The 17,918-nt window shown below is 40.4% G+C and overlaps 1 protein-coding gene across 6 annotated transcripts in view; it reads right to left on the bottom strand.

Moving 5' to 3' along the window:
- Nucleotides 1–17,918, bottom strand: part of LOC122871075 (gamma-secretase activating protein) — a 41,360-nt gene that overhangs the window by 5,937 nt on the left and 17,505 nt on the right. For 3 of the 6 annotated variants that reach the window (XM_044185668.1, XM_044185669.1, XM_044185670.1), the window contains 5 exons: nucleotides 17,215–17,310; nucleotides 12,303–12,373; nucleotides 11,955–12,049; nucleotides 10,944–11,063; nucleotides 4,700–4,761 (listed from right to left, as the gene is read on the bottom strand). In XM_044185668.1, the coding sequence (XP_044041603.1) occupies nucleotides 4,700–4,761; nucleotides 10,944–11,063; nucleotides 11,955–12,049; nucleotides 12,303–12,373; nucleotides 17,215–17,310 (444 nt within the window). Of the gene's footprint in view, nucleotides 1–4,699; nucleotides 4,762–5,743; nucleotides 7,927–8,075; nucleotides 9,594–10,943; nucleotides 11,064–11,954; nucleotides 12,050–12,302; nucleotides 12,374–17,214; nucleotides 17,311–17,918 lie in introns of those variants that run through there. The other 3 variants (XM_044185672.1, XM_044185673.1, XM_044185671.1) reach the window with 3 other exon arrangements.

Genomic DNA, 17,918 nt, shown 5'->3' with positions numbered 1-17,918 from the left:
CCCAGCTTGTGCTGTAGTGGATGGTGTGAGTCAAAGAGCAGGTATTGATCCGTATGTGTTGGTTTCCTGTACACTTCTATCTGGAGCTTTCCGTCCTCTCCTCTGAGAGTAGAACAATCAAGAAAGGCCAAGCGGTTCTCTTTTTGCATCCTCACGCGTGAACTTGATGTTGGGGTCCACCGTATTAATATGCTCTGAGAACGCTTCAAGTCTTGTTTCTTTATTTTCACAAAGGTGTCATCCACGTAACGGTACCAATGACTTGGTGGTGTGCCGGGAACGAGGATAATGCCTTCTTCTCAAACTGTTCCATGTACAGGTTGGCCACAATGGGAGAGACCGAAGAGCCCATAGCACAACCGTGAATCTGTCTGTAGAAGTGTCCCGAATTGGAAGTAGGTTGTGTTGAGACAGATGTCTAATAGTTTACATATGTGTTCAGGTGTAAGCTTGGTCCTTTGCTGCAAGGTGGAGTCCTCCTGCAGTCTTCTCATCACCGCTGACACTGCTTCTGAGGTTGGGATGCAAGTGAACAAGGACACTACATCATAAGAAACCATAACGTCATCTGGGTCCAACTGGAGATGTTTCACTTTGTCCACAAATTTCTGTGTGTTTTCCACATGATGTACTGTGTTCCCCATCAACGGAGCCAAGATTGTAGTCAAATGTTTGGCTATGTTGTATGTGATGGAATCTGTGCTGCACACGATGGGTCTGAGTGGAACATTCTCTTTGTGAATTTTGGGAAGGCCATAGATGCATGGAATGGCTTCCCCAGGGTATAGTCTGTAGTACAGAGGCCTGTCTATCACCTCCTCCTTCTCAAGCTTCTGTAGACAGTCTATAACCTTCTTCTTGTAGCCATTGGTTGGATCTCTTTTAAGTTTTTGATATGTGGTTGTGTCTTCAAGAAGGTTGTTGACCTTGGTTTCATAATCGGCTGTGTTCAGAATCACAGTGCAGCGACCCTTGTCTGCTGGTAGAATGTTTATGCTGTGATCCTTCTGCAGTGCTGAGAGTGCCCTCCTCTCTTCGGATGTAATGTTGGAAGGAGGTGGTTTGGCACTCTTTAATGTTGCAGTGACACGTAGCCTCAGGTCTGCAGCCTCTGCTTCAGTCATCTTGTTCTTCCCTAATGGCTGTTTCGGTGGCTGTGATGTAGTCCACTGTAGGGATGTGGTTGGATGTAACTGAAAAGTTGAGCCCTTTGGAGAGCACATCTTTTCTGCCTGTGTCAGGATGCGGTCTGATAAGTTTTTGATCCAATTGTTTCTGTTAATACATGTCTCACTTTGTTCAGTCCCTGATCTCCTGTGCACAACTAGGTCCTTTCCTAGAGCTTCAAATTCAAAAATGTTAATCCTTTTGAATAAGAAGAATCTAGCTCTTCCTACCAGCACAACAGGAGATCAGGGACTGAACAAAGTGAGACATGTATTAACAGAAACAATTGGATCAAAAACTTATCAGACCGCATCCTGACACAGGCAGAAAAAGATGTGCTCTCCAAAGGGCTCAACTTTTCAGTTACATCCAACCACATCCCTACAGTGGACTACATCACAGCCACCAAACAGCCATTAGGAAGAACAAGATGACTGAAGCAGAGGCTGCAGACCTGAGGCTACGTGTCACTGCAACATTAAAGAGTGCCAAACCACCTCCTTCCAACATTACATCCGAAGAGAGGAGGGCACTCTCAGCACTGCAGAAGGATCACAGCATAAACATTCTACCAGCAGACAAGGGTCGCTGCACTGTGATTCTGAACACAGCCGATTATGAAACCAAGGTCAACAACCTTCTTGAAGACACAACCACATATCAAAAACTTAAAAGAGATCCAACCAATGGCTACAAGAAGAAGGTTATAGACTGTCTACAGAAGCTTGAGAAGGAGGAGGTGATAGACAGGCCTCTGTACTACAGACTATACCCTGGGGAAGCCATTCCATGCATCTATGGCCTTCCCAAAATTCACAAAGAGAATGTTCCACTCAGACCCATCGTGTGCAGCACAGATTCCATCACATACAACATAGCCAAACATTTGACTACAATCTTGGCTCCGTTGATGGGGAACACAGTACATCATGTGGAAAACACACAGAAATTTGTGGACAAAGTGAAACATCTCCAGTTGGACCCAGATGACGTTATGGTTTCTTATGATGTAGTGTCCTTGTTCACTTGCATCCCAACCTCAGAAGCAGTGTCAGCGGTGATGAGAAGACTGCAGGAGGACTCCACCTTGCAGCAAAGGACCAAGCTTACACCTGAACACATATGTAAACTATTAGACATCTGTCTCAACACAACCTACTTCCAATTCCGGGGACACTTCTACAGACAGATTCACGGTTGTGCTATGGGCTCTTCGGTCTCTCCCATTGTGGCCAACCTGTACATGGAACAGTTTGAGAAGAAGGCATTATCCTCGTTCCCGGGCACACCACCAAGTCATTGGTACCGTTACGTGGATGACACCTTTGTGAAAATAAAGAAACAAGACTTGGAAGCGTTCTCAGAGCATATTAATACGGTGGACCCCAACATCAAGTTCACGCGTGAGGATGCAAAAGAGAACCGCTTGGCCTTTCTTGATTGTTCTACTCTCAGAGGAGAGGACGGAAAGCTCCAGATAGAAGTGTACAGGAAACCAACACATACGGATCAATACCTGCTCTTTGACTCACACCATCCACTACAGCACAAGCTGGGTGTAATCCGACATTACAGCACAGAGCCAAAGAAGTGCCCACAGGCTCAGAGGGTAAGAAGAAAGAGGAAAGGCATGTCCAGAATGCACTCTCAGCCTGTGGTTATCCTACTTGGGCTATCAACAAAGTTAAAAGAGCCAAAAACAGGACAAAAGTGTAACTGAACCAAGAAGGAACGGTGTCTCCATTCCTTATGTGTCTGGACTGTCTGAAAAACTACAAAGGATCTTTAGACAGCACGATGTTCCTGTCTTCTTTAAACCAGGCAACACTTTAAGACAGAAACTCGTTCACCCTAAGGACAGGTTACCCACACAGAAACAGAGCAATGTTGTCTACTCCATTCAGTGCAGTGAGGAAAACTGCAAAGAACGGTACATAGGCGAAACCAAACAGCCACTTCACAAAAGACTTTATCAGCACAGACGACACGCTAACTCAGGATTACAGAGCGCCGTGCATTTGCATTTAAAAGCTACAAACCACACATTTGAAGACAGCGAGGTGAAGATTCTTAGTAGAGAGAAGAGTTGGTTTGAACGGGCGTCAAGAAGCCATTTTTGTGAAGAAAGAGAACCCTCTTTGAACAGAAATGGTGGTCTGAGATTTAATCTGCCCAAAGTCTATCAGAGTGTATTATCACCTTGGTCACGCCTATCACATGCTAATCAGGCACTTAGCAGTGATGAAGTAGATGCAGCCAGAGAACAATAGGCCTGATTACTGATTACTGGGCCATCTTGAAACTATTAGGTCAGTTTCAGGTGAAACTAGCTATTTACAGATACTCAGGCAGATTCCTTCCTGAGGGCAGGGCTTATGTAACTCAGAGTAGTTTAAATTTCCAGTTCCCGTCCAATTTTTTCACAATTGAGAATGACTTCCGGATGGGAGCCGAAACGTCTTGATTCTGAAAACAGTGTCCAGATGACTACGACTGAAACCTTTTCTATGATAGAACACTCCTGGACGAATGAGGGACTACACCGTCTTATTTTGAAGTATCTCTTACTCTTTGAACTATACAGGTTATATATTAGCAAGCTAACGCTAATTTTGTCAGTTAATTCAAGAGCGAATAGCTGGTGCGACCAGCTCCTGATCTCTTGTGTATTTTTAGTATAATATGAAGGTTTACTGGAATATCATGGGAGTTAAACACATCTATAATAGGAGTTATGGGGCGTGCTGGGTTTAGCCAAGATATGAATTTCACACAGTGGGCCAACATCTCCTGTTTTCTAGCTCTGTGGGTGTGTGTGTGTGTGTGTTGTTCCTGCTAAATCTCTCCTGCCTGCCAAACTCACCCAACAAAAGTCTGATGGGCAGGAAACAGAACAGAGACACTAAACACTCAACATTCCTCTGATCACAATGCGGATGGAAAACACACACACACACACACACACACAGCTGTATACCGTACCCACACAGGAACACGTGGAAGTTACACAAGAGTTAGGGACACACATAAACACACACAGACTACACGATCCCCTCCCCAACACACACACATACACACCAGCCAGTTACACAAGTGCTTTGTGATTGGCTTGAGGGGGCTTGAGGGAGATGAGACCTAAAATAACTTCAAACTCTTAATTGGACCAGAATGGAAGGTTTGGGGAGAGAACCATTCAAGAAAAGATCAAAATTTCCACCTCACTAATAGATGGGATTATAATAGCCTCATGCATTGTTTTACTCCTTATACCATCCAAGCTGAGAAATTCACTCCAGCCATGGACTGGTACATTTCAGCTCTGCCCTCCAAGTTTGTACACTCAACATCTCATCATGTGGATGGCTGATATTGTGCTAAGAGTTTATTTTTAGAGTGACTACACCAGATAGAAAAGGTTGAATAAGGTCCTTTTAATCTTTCCCTGTTAGATAAACTAATCCAAACTACTCCTGGCCCTGCATAAAAACCTCATGTTTCGACCACACACACTCAAACACACACACAGAAATACCTCAGGGAGTCTCTTAAGTATGCTGAACTTCAGTCTCTCATTGGCATCACTGTTGTCCAAATCTGAACACAGACAGAGAGAAGAAAAGAGAGGAGACATGGTGCTAATTACTCTTCAGAAGACAAATCTCACAAGGGAGGACAAATAATGCCATGTCACACCTTCTCTCCATACTTGTATATCTAAGTTAATTGCACAAAATCCTTTGAAAGGAAACATGGGATTAAAGAGTTATTATTTTCTGTTTCTGGAGACACTGCAGGTAAAACAAATGCAAATAAAAACAACAAAATCCCAGATATCCCATAACTATTCTTGACATATGCTGATTTCCCTGGATAAAAAAGCATTAGAGGAATATCTCACTTTTATAGAAATAAGACAGTGTTTTGGCAAACAAGGCTTCGCAAGTGATCACCCGAGCAAAGAGGATTCTGAGTCAGCACTACTTTCTTATTTTGGCTTTAAGACATTTCAGGAATGTGTATTGTTTGTGTTGCAGTAAGATCCATCAATTCAAAAAGGAAACAGAGCAGGGAGCCTCTGACATCCTTTGACCCGACAACCTGCTTCAGCAGCTCCTGGATTACTCCCAGGTGCTCAAAAGCATTCTGGGAGATGTAGTTCATCTAAGATGTCCTTGGCATACAACCCATCTCATGGTGTATTGTTATAAGGAGCAAAAACCGCCTCAACTGACCTCTCAAAATGTGGGCGAGCAGATGATGAACTCAGCGCTCTTCCCAGATTATTTAACTCCTTTCAAAAACTTTCTTCACCAATACAAACTATTGGCACCATTACTGCAGCTGCTGCAGAAATTATGCTAGCGATGTGGCTCTAGGGATGGCAATGTCGGCCGGTTGGTTAGTACACCATTTTGGTCCAGAATGAAATGTCTCTCAACTATTGGATGGATTATCATGACGTTTTGTAAAGACATTCATGTTCCCAAGAGGATGAATTCTACTGACTTTGGTAATCCCCTGAGTTTTAGATTTTTTTTTTTTTGGTTAGATTGGGAAATTCTAGATGAGAATATATGTTTGTGTGTGTTTGTAATAAGGCAGAAAGTGCACTCTGCCCTCCAGTTACCCAGGATAAAATTTAAATAGATATATACTTATTTTATTAATCCCTGGGGAGAAGTGACACATGCACCATCTTACTTCAAAGTCCTGAAACATCCGTTTCTCTCACTTTGAAGTTTAAAACCATTTGGACTCAGTCCTTTAAATAATCTTTTCATCTTTGAGGATCTTTGTTTGTTCTCTTCATGAGAAAGAACCATGTAAACTACAATAAGATCAAGAGTGACAAGGAAGGCCAGATATTTTGGTTCTGTTGATCTCTGTGCCAAGTTACAATGTTTGGCCTTCGTTACAATGTACTTTCCATGGTATGAAATCCACACCCAGACACACAAAATACACACTATTAGTGTCTGTGAGTAAGGCACTGAATCCCCATGGTAGCTAACCTTAACCTCTGACATCTCTGTACATACAATGAAAAATATATACAAAGAAAAAGAGCCATGTTGCTTATTTCATGTCAAACTGGTAAACCTTCACAAGTAATAACCACTGAAGTAAGATAACTGCAGCATCTGGCCAACATGCTCTACCAGAGGTCACAGCTGTTTGATGTGACCTGCTTTTACAGGTTCAGTGGTCACGAGTTAATTATTCTTCAGCAGCAACCATTAATGCTGTTCCACCATATCGTATCTCTGCATGTATAGATTGCAGCATTCACTAAATGAATAAATAAGACATTATAAAATAAAGAATCGTATGAACTTTCAAAACGTCCTTTTTCAAAAGTGAGTTTTTATTTCATAATGGCATATTTCATGGTAGTGGAGCCTGTTACCAGTGCCCACCCCTTCACCCTTCAGCCAATCACACGTGGCCTTAGTAATTCTAAATCAACTAACTAGAGATTGCTGCTGTAAATAAATACAGTTCACAGCTAAAGTACAATATCCTCTCCTTTTGATTTAGCTTAACAAGGCTACACATGCTACCAACTAGAGAGCTAACTGAATTGGCTTTTGAGCTTGGATGTATTGCTCAGCATTAAAGCTGATTAATTCTGCAGCATAGTGAATCTAAAGATTTTCTCAGAGAAAGATGCACAACTCTGTGAAGAGAAAAAGTACACAGTCTTGGTTGTTGTAGCCAAATGGATTTAGCTAGCTTGCTGGTTAGCCTGCTGGGTGGCTGAGGGTACATGTGATTAGCTGAAATGTGACAGAGCAGGCACAGGTGATTCAACTGTCATCAAAAGTGACATTATGAAATAAAAGTGTACTGGGGAAAATGTCAATTCCAAAATATTAAATAATATTATCAAATGATTTAATATGTTCATATATATTTTACATTATGTATTCATATTAGAATTTATTTCATAATGTCTTACTTATTTTATATTGAACACTTTCGGGCTCCATACTAGAGCTGTTCACATCTGTTCATCACATTTACTGCCCTGTAGGTTTTGGGGGTTTCTGGGGTAATTCAGAAAGTAGTTCATAACAGGTGTGCCAGTCACTACTAAATATGTCAACTGATGCTGAAAAAACAAACTCATTTTATCAGTTACTGAAAAGAAATACAAATGTTTAGTCAAATGATTTACATCAAAACAGTTTGCAAGTATTACAATAGATGAAAGTAAACAATACTTAACAGCCTACAGCCACATTAGCAGCTCTGTGAGGTTTTACTTAGGCACAGCAGTGTTTTGAGCTGAATGCTTACTTCAGCATGCTAACAACAATCCCCTCAAAACACACCAAGACCACAGACCACTAGAGTGTAGGTACATAAACTAGGTAGTGGGTTTCACAGAAACAAAAACCAGGACTTGCAGCCTGAGCTCAACACAAAACAAGGTATTTCTATCGTTCAGATTCACTTCAGTTAAGTCTCATCCCTTCTTCATCCTTCTCCTTCATTCGCCCTCCACGATGACTGCTGCCAGCTCCAACGCCTCTTCCTCCATCAACAATTGCTCCTCCTCAGAAATGCCTCTGATCTCCTGCCTTGATCCCTGGTACATTGTTGCTGGTGTGATTATTGCAGTCAGTTGCCTACTTGGTATTCCTGCTAACATCACCGTGATCGTAAAACTCACTCGGCATCTGCACGGGTCCTCCATCTCGCAGCGCCTCTTCTTCAACCTGGCAGTGTCGGACCTCCTCTGCCTGCTCTGCTTGCCTGTTGGCGTGGTAATTTTCTACAATGGACCACGTTTGACATTTGGAGTCTGTAAACTTTTCTTTTACTTCTTCTTTTTCTGCATCACCTCCGACTTGAACATTCTGGTGCTGATAAGTATTCAGAGGTACTACCAGGTATGTAACTAACGTTCCCACAAAGATTTTGTAATTTGTAGGGGAAATAAGTAGCACTAAGCATTTTATTTGAAGCAATGGGAACAAAAGCGGATTAAAAAAAAGATCATGACCCTGTTTCTCTGACAATTAATGATGTTTCTCATAGCAACGGATACAAACCAGATGAAGGAATATCAGACTCCAGGATGCCAGAGATAGTTTTTTTCTTTACAAATCAGACATGGTTTAGATATGGTAACCAAATAGTCTGAGGAGAGACAGCGAAAAGTGATTGGGCAAACAACATCTACAGAGACAAATTGAAACTTAATTTGGTACTATATTTAGGGGAACACAGTTTACCTCAAGACAATACATTTACCTGCATGGTTAAGCCAAATAATGCCTCTCATATGTTGATATATGAAATTTCATCACAACTTGAAACCATATATCCTAAAATGATGATGCTGAGCACCTGGTTCTGCCCACACAAGAGTCAAAATATATCCCACCTGCAACATTTGTGTTGGATCCTGTAGATCCCAGTATTACTGCAGACCTCTAATTTACAGCTCAAAGCTGGAACCGTTTTTAATTTGCAGATGATACACAACTTTTTGAATCAAAAATCGTACTCCTTCACGGAGTCATAACTCAGTTAAATCTTAACACATAGACATTAAACACATATTGATATCATTCAGTGTGACTTACACTTCCCGAGGATATCATTATCTCCAATGCCCATTGAAAATAAATATCCATAAATCCGCATAGAAATCATAGAAACTTGCCTGAGAATCAAGTTTTCTTCAGTATCAAAGTAATCCAGTTGTCTGTATGTCCTGCAAACAGGAACTGCTAATAGCTAATTTGGCATACTTTAAATGGGTAAAATGTAAATAAATACAGGGCTCAAAAGAGAATATCATTACCTACCTGTAGCTGACATTATCCCATTATCCCAACATCTCATTTAAAGAGCTTTTACAGGCTCTTCCTCTCCTGATGGCTTTAATTGTTTCTGTTGTCATTTTGGTTCCCAAATAGGCCTATACACTATGTCGGTGTTAGCATGTTTCCAGATTAGCAGAAACATTTTCAAAATGTTTCAAAAACAAGAACGTCACTCCCAACTGGATTTAAATTACAGGAGGATCAGCCAGTTTGCTGAAAAACTGTAGGTATTGCAGCTGTAATTATTACTAGGGTGGGGGTGAAAAATTACCCACATACACACTCCAGACAGGATTAAAAGCACAGGTAATGTTAAAATCTCAACCTCCCCTAGAGCAAAAAATGCAGTCCGAATGGGGCTTAAGTGATATCTTCAGCTCTTATCCTTTTTCAAAGCAAACATACATGAGCAATTCTGTAAAGTAGTGACTGCAGAAAGCAGTCAGATATTAAACTAAAAATGTCAATTTCATTTGCCAGGTTCTTCATCCCAAAAAGTGGGACAGACTGGGCCGACCATGGCAGCGGTTTTTACTGTTCACTGTGTGGATGCTTGGAGCCCTGGTGGCTCTTCCAGTTGTGTTTTCACTAAAAGAGGTGGAAACCAAGAATGAGCAGACTTACGGTCGTACCTGCAAGAATCAGAGGATCAAACCGGAGCTCGAAGTGGTCTACATCTTATTTATATGTTTTAGCCATCTAGTCTTGTTTTCCTTCTACCTGCTACTTGTTAGAGGGGTCAACCGAACTCAAATGCCTGACAAGAAACCGCCTAGAGTTACTAAACTTTTCATTCGAATAATCGCTGTCTTCCTGATTATTGGCTTTTTCCCTCTCATTCTTCGTGTGGTGTATGTGGCTGCGCTTTTCATGGCATCAGACAAACTGCTTCATGTTAGTCAGATGCTGACGTTTGTGGAATGTTTTTACTTTTTCAATCACTGTCTGAATCCATTCCTATATTTCTTTGCCTCTCGTCATCAAAAAGGAGAAAGCAACAATCAGAAAAAGAGTTTCCTCATGCCCCTTAATGACAACTCCTAATACGGTCCCTGCATTATGAATGGTTTCATATTTTTAACTTCTTCATACTAATGTGGTTTGATATTGATTGACATTAAAACAATGTGCTAAACATAGTCTCAATGATGGTCTTGGAAATACTGACTACAGTTTTGTATTTACCGTGCACTTACCGGATTTATCAACTTAAATACAAAAACGTCTCTAGGACATTTTTGTGTCATTTTCCTGTCGTTTGTTGCTGCTGTATATTATAGCTACTATACCTATTATTATATTAATTTGTATGCTTTGTGTTTTAGTTTTTACAGCATAACTTATTGTATGTCCTCCATTGTCAGTATGTACTGAATTAACTGACAAATTATATTTTTCATCATATATTTTGGTCCTTTCCTCTGTGTACAGAATCCACATGTTGTACAATAAGGAATGCTGGCATAAAACAACAATTGTTTGATTTCCTTATTCATTTATTTAGTTTTTAGATTTTTTTCATTTTGTTTTACAGACTTAAAGTTTATAGATTTTAAGTCTATAAAGACTAAAGAGAGATCCCAACTTTTAGCAGGTATAATGTTTACCATGTTCACTATTAGTTTGGCATATTAGCATGCTAACATTTGGTAATTAGCAATAAATACAAAGTAAAGCTGAGGCTGATGGGAATGACATTAGTTTTGAGAGTTTTGGATCTTGAGTTATGGGGTCACCACAGTTATTACAATTCATTCCGAAGGGGACATAAATGTCTGTATCAAATTTCATGGCAATCCATCCAATAGTTGTTGAGAGATTTTAGTCAGAAAAATGAATGACCAAGAGGACACTTATCACCGTACATGATTTTTTCTTGTAAAATGTCTCAGATATGCAAATGAAGATTTAGCAATGTGTGCTTGTATGTGTGTGTACCTGTCATGAGCCGAGACACAAAGGTTTCAGTGAGCTGCAGGACACCGTGGTCAATGTACTGTAGGAAGGTGTGATGAGGGAGGCAACGCACGGCAAACACTGCTAACAGGGTGTGATAGCCTGGAGAGAGACAGAGAGAAAAAGGTAGGCCTGATGAAGACAAAGAAGAAGACTTTTCATGTTCCTGAAAACAACAAGGGAGAAATAAAACAAGACTAAGAGTCTACAGCCATGCTAGCGCCTATGTGAGGCTGTATTTAGACACAGCAGTGTTTTGAGCTAAATGCTAACGTCAGCATGCTAACATGCTCGCATTGACAATGCTGATGTTAATGTTTAGCTGGTATAATTTTTACCCCATTCACCATCTTAGTTTAGCGTGTTAGCATGCTAATATTTGGTAATTAGCACTAAACACGAAGTTCAGCTGAGGCATATGAGAATGTCATTAGATTTGCAAGTGTTTAGACATAAACCAAAGTACCGCTAGCATGGCTAAAAACATTAGGCTGCAACTGTTAACACAAACGTACACCTGACTGCACAACTTGACAACAATGCGTTATTTTTTTCAACTTTTATTTACCAAAGGGAAACAGACTTAGTATGCCTGCTGTTTTACAGCTTCACACTCACAGTTAAGGGTCTGCAGCCTTGCTTCAGGGCATTTCTCATTTCCTTTCTCGTTCCCAGACAGTTTAGGATTCTAACCCACAAACTTTTACTCATGAGCGACTAAAATCATGGGATCGTGTCTCAGGGGCTTTATGCTGCAAATATTGTAAAGTTAATTCAAATGATTGAAAATGTATTCACACTCTGCTTTACCCATGTCTGCACTATGCTAATGTTTAACATATTTTTGGTTACATTAGTGCTGAAGAGAGCGGGTCTGTTGTCCCTCAGTGCAAACACACATTGTTATTCTGGGTGAGACAGAGACAGAATGGATTATAGAAACTAAAAGTGTAACAGTGTGTGTGTGTGTGTGTGTGTGTGTGTGGATGGTACCAGGTGGGAGGGGCAGGCAGAGACCCCTCGTGGCTTCCAGGATCCGAAACATGAAGTGAAACACGGACCACTCGGCTGGACTGCCCTGCTGTGTGCTGGAACACACACACACACACACACACACACACACACACACAAAAATTTGGACAGGAATGTAAGGCAACGTGAGCGCACACGTGAAGAGGGGTCATCGACAGTTTGCACATGTGGACACACACAGCGGGGAGTGATGGGGGTCTGGAGCACACGTGTAAAGATGAACAGACATTTTGTCAGCACTTTAGACTTTACATTAGATAAAAATACGACTTTAAAGGAGGTAAACGCTGATAAGGGAGGGCTACTCACAAGCACAAAACACGAGGGCCGAGTTTATACTTCAGCCAGACTGACTCCAGCATGTGTCTGATGAGCTCCAGCTAAACACACACAAACACACACAGAGACATGCACATGTTAGTGCTTAGGGAAGGAAATGCTCGATTAGATTCAAATGAAACATTTTCCTCGACATGCTGCTCGAGTCACAGGACTGGAAATTTTGCACAACGCAAGCATTTTGTCTGAAACACCTGAAAACATGCAATTTAGACATATTTTTCTGCTCTGATGATGTTTTCTTCATGGAAATGTACACTTGTTCTACGATCAGTTTCCTCACTTCCCTCTTTTTTTTCTTTTTTTTTTCCCAACTTCCCACTTTCAATTCCAGTGAACAAGAGCAACGCAATGGATCAGGATGTGTGAGCACACATTTCAGCACGCACGCACACACACTCACTCTCGCCCACATCATTTCACCACACCGCTTCCGGGATCATTCCAATGCACCTGACTCATCCGAAACGTGCCTGCTGGGTGCTGGAACACACATACACATTTCTTCTTTTCACAAATGACATTCTTTCATCTCCTGTGGAATAACAGGAAGACGATCTGCCTCATTCACATCCTGCACAGCAGTGGGAAACCCTCCACCAGCCCCTCCAAACGCTGCTGGCAACGTCCTCCAGTGACCTCAGGGTGGGAGTTTCAATTAGCTTCACTTATGTAACAGACTTGCCAAAAATGAAAGAGGTGTCGAAGACAAATGTCTTCTTACACATCCTTTATTAAGTTTATCACAATGGAAAAAATCACAATAACGAATCTAATTAGCATATTTCCCATGCTAAATTCCAAAATAATCAAGGTACACTGGTGATCCTGCATCTCTTAACACCGTGGTCACTGAAGTCCTTTCTAACCCTGTCAGGGCTGGTGACACATACTGGAAAGAGAGGGAGTTTTAAGCTTTTGAAGCTTCTATATTAAATGAATGAGGTGTTGATTTTCTTTTCCTCAATAGTTTTCTTTTCTTTCCCCCTTATGTTGAAATTCTTATTTTATGTTCTTTAAATAATTTTCATTTATTTAACTTTTTCATTTTCTTTCCTTTTTTAATTTTAAATTTATTTATTTTCAGTTAAATGTTTCGTTCTATTTCAATATTTTTCAATATTATGCCATTTTATTTTATTTAATTCCTTTTACTTTATATATTCATAGTTTTTTCTTCTTTTGTCTTTTTCTTTTCCTCATTACATTTTTTGTATTTATATGTATTTTTATTATTATTTACCTAGTTTTACCTTGATGGGGGTTCTTTTTTCTTGTATTGTTTATGTCTTGTTTCACCAAAATCCATATGTATACAATTTTGAATTACTATTATCTGTGACAAAGTGCCCATTCATTGATTACAGGTGTAATGGGGGAAGCTGTGAAAATGTGTGTAATTGAAGCTTGTGCTTACAGTATTCACTTGTCTGTGTGTGTGATTGTTTGACCCTGAGGACTGGTGTACGGTCGATACACGCTGGTCATGTTTTTAATAATGTAGCCACGATAATAAAGGCTTTGTAACTTTTGTACTTTAATGAAGAAGTGCAGCTTGATCTTTTTTGGGAGTGGTTACCTAACCGTACCTACCTTCCAGTGTTTTTTAATATTTGTTCCACTGAATTTGTCATAGGGATTTATACATTTAGGGATTAATTTTGTTGGCTCTCTCAACACAGATGAAGAAGGTAATACTCCAAAAGTCAAAACCTGCTGTTGGTCAGCAAACAATTCTTCCACTGGTCTGTTAACAGTATAAAATGAATGTTTGATGCATTTGAACAGTTATTCTCCAAAATCAGATATTGATTTTTTGACAAAAAGGTGGCAACTTTTCAAGCTAAATAAATTATTAATAAGTTTAATTTATTTCTTTTCCAACTAACATCTCTTGTGCTTGTTGCAGATATAATCCAGGGCCCTGAAGATGAGTAAAAAGGATAAAAAATGTGTAGCCGAGATGTTTTTGTGCTGAAAAGAAAGACAAACAAGTGATTTAAAGCCACAGACTCGTACACAGTATTCCCTGTGTGGCTTTCTATTGGAATAAAATCTGGAATCAGCGATTTGTCTTAATGAGCCTCGGCCAGATTAAGAGACTGGATTTACTCCATGTGGGTATAATAACCTTGGGTATAGAATAACATTTCTGCATAATAAAAAATATTTCAGCCTATTTCAATTCATTGCATTACTTTTAATATATATTCCTGCTTTCAGTAATTCATATTCAGCTATTAGCGGGTTGTTCTTTGCTCTGACATTGGCTATGTTATATAAAGGAATGTTTCTCAGTTGTCTGTAGCAACAGCGACAGGAAATAAATAACTATGACAATAATGTGCTGTGGAGCTGCAATGTATCATAGCAGAAGTTCCCTGGCTCTTAAAAGCTGCAATCTATTTCACCCCCAACTTCTCCCTTGTGTCAACGCAGCCATTAGTCTCAATAAGAACCGACAAGAGGGGGAGATGTTCTTTATTTGTGGAAGGGAAGTCAGCCCTCTTTGAAACAGTACCACCCTGAGTTTTTAAAGCATGAGTCAGCTTGATGTGTAAGCACATCGCACGGCTGGTGAGATAGTCGGCTGCTCTTTAGGTAAAACGACCCCGAACGCTGTTTCTTATGGGTCCTTGTGTGAGTATGTTTTAATAAGTCCGGCTCCCAGGATGCGAAGCTTTTTCACTTTCACTCACCGCTGAACAGATTCAATAATCGCCATGTTTTTCTGTCGCAGGGCAATGCCACAATGATTACAGACACACCTATCTCCATTACTTTCATTTTGAGTCTGAAGGCGCAGGTTAAAACTCTTGAGCCTGTGGTACCGAGCTGAGCCATCGACCGATCCAGCTGAGAGCTGGGAGAATTTCTTTGGTCTTTTTTACTCTCTGTCATTTGCAATTCCATAAAGTCCCAAAACGTGGTGCATCCTACTTTCTATTCAATTCCAGCCTTACCCTTGGCCTGATTTAATACTGTTGTGTTGATATATGCTGCATGTCTGCTTTCAGCGGCTCCTAGCTGTGAAGGGATTTACTTCTCAGGAATACTAAAGACTGACTTTACAGAATGGTAACGTCTTTCCACTTGGTTATTCAGATCCCACCTGTAGGTTTGGTGTTCGAAGTGGAGGGGGGGGGCACAATGAAGTTATATGAATACACATATTGTATACATATGCATTTATATACATTTATATCAATCTAGAATTATGATGAAATTGTTTTTGTGCTTTCTATAGCAATGGTAGTGTAACGGAATAGTTTGACATTTTGGGAAATGCACTTTTTCACTTTCTCGTGGAGAGTGAGTTGAGAAGACTGATATTAAGTGTCTGTCCGTTAAATATAAGGCTACAGCCAGCAGCTGGTTAGCTCAGATTAGTATACAGACTGGAAACAGGCGGAAACAGCTAGCTTGGCTCTGTCCAAAGGTAACAAAATCAGCTTACCAGCACCTGAAGCTGATGAATTAACATGTTGTATCTCTATTGTAAAAACTACAATTTACACATAACTCTAAAACATGCAGGGAAGGTAGCAGTTCTTCTTTCAGTGCTGAGTAGTGCATTCTAGAGACAAAACCCAGGGTAGAAAAAGTCTGCACTCCCTCTTAAAAGGTAAGGTAGGAGTTTTTGACCACTAGTAGTGCTATGGATCAATGTTTTTATGAGTGGGTCCCCATTTTGTTTGTTGCATGTGCTCACGGACGACACGATATACATTCCTGCCAATGGTTTCACATTATTCCACTAATTAGCAGGTGTTGGTAATGCGCAAAGAAACACAGCAGTGCACCAGCAAAGACAGGGAAGGAGAAGATTGCTAGCAAGTAGGCATGGATGTAAACGATGCAGGTTTCAAATGTTTACAAAAAATCTTTTTGTCAAATGTTTTATGTGGAAGGAAATGCATTCACACGCAATGTGCAAGTTCACACAGATTAAAATGAACTAGTTCACATTCATAGTTCACAACTTTGAATTTTACCAAAAGTACCAAAAAAATTAACTAGTTCATGTTCATTTCTTCCGTTTTTTTCCTTTACAAAATGCTGGCTGGTCTTACTCTTTGTTAATGATTTCTTGTGATCATCATTCACTCACAGATATTTCCCAAGACTGGTTGGATGCTTCAGTTCGCTGTGTCGTTTCAAAAATCTGTGACCCATCGGATTCTGTGGCCCACCAACCAACCACCAATGGACGCTCACGTTCATTAGTTGCAAACGGATACATTCAGTTCACCAAAAACATGAACTCGTTCATGCACCAAACTGTCTACACTTTTGTTCGATCTCAAGAATACACACAATGCACTTTACGCTGAATGTAAAGAGAAACTTTGTTTACAAAAAACTCCACAGGGAACCTTTAAACATATTGCTCCGAAAGCAACGAATAAAAATAGTGGGACTAAATGGGATTTTGAAAAGTGAGGGAAAAAAATCCCTCCCCCCACACACACACACACACATCCCCAGTTGCATTTACCCCCTTGGTGGATACACAAAGCTAAAAAAAAGTCACTGAGTGGTTGAGGATAAATGTCTTAACCAGATAACTGATGTTTATTTTAGAGGACTGAGACGGCAACTTGATGGCTTCCTCTCTTAACTGAAAAGCATACGTCCATCTACAAACTCTGTCAACCATTTAGTTGTGAAAACTCGCTGCCTTTTCCACTGAGCGATCCTCTCTGTGAGTGTCACTTAACCTTAGTAAGGGCAAGCATTAAATAAATATAACTTGGAGAACAATGTACTGTACCTTTAAAAGAAATTGGGCACACAGGAATACTCCTGGATCTCTCTTTATCTCTGACCAACACGCGCACACACACACACACACACACACACACACACACGGTGTACCAACCAGTTTGGCTACGTAGCTAACAACCAGCGAGTCAATCTTCTTCTTCCCCAGTCGAGGCAGGTGTCTGTTGAGATGCTCTCTAAGCTTATCAACCGTCTGCAATGCAAAAAACATACACTGATTATTTTCTGCGTGTGTATGTGTGTGTGTGTGTGTGTGTGTGTGTATCGCATGGAGTAAAACTTTGTGTTTGTGTGTTTTAAGCATACTTTGCTGTGCACTCAGCCGGGTCAAATAGAGTTCACCTCGACTCTTTCCTCGACTACAGCGACCCAAAATTGATTTAACCATGAAGAGAAGAGAAGAGAAGAGAAGAGAAGAGAAGAGAAGAGAAGAGAAGAGAAGAGAAGAGAAGAGAAGAGAAGAGAAGAGAAGAGAAGAGACCTGTGGATGTGAGAGATGGAAAAGTACAGAAGATGAGTGAAGGTCAAAAAACAGTGCAAAGTTAACAGAATGACCTGATATCCTTCTGGGAGGAAAAGTAAACGAGAAGGAGAAGAGGGAAATAAGGAAGGAAGAGAGCAGAGAAAAAAGGAGTGAAAGGGAAGAGGAAAGAGTGGAAGGGGTAAAATAATGATGGAAGAAGTGGTGGAGGGAAAAAACAGAAAGACAGGAGGACTGGATCATTCTAAGAATAGCTGCGAGACTGCTAGCCTCTAGCCTGAACTCCATTAAACTGAAGCTATCTGCTCTTTAAAAACTAT

The sequence above is a fragment of the Siniperca chuatsi genome, linkage group LG23, assembly GCF_020085105.1.
Source record: "Siniperca chuatsi isolate FFG_IHB_CAS linkage group LG23, ASM2008510v1, whole genome shotgun sequence".
NCBI lineage: Eukaryota > Metazoa > Chordata > Actinopteri > Centrarchiformes > Sinipercidae > Siniperca > Siniperca chuatsi.
This window is presented reverse-complemented; position numbering and strand designations above follow the sequence as displayed.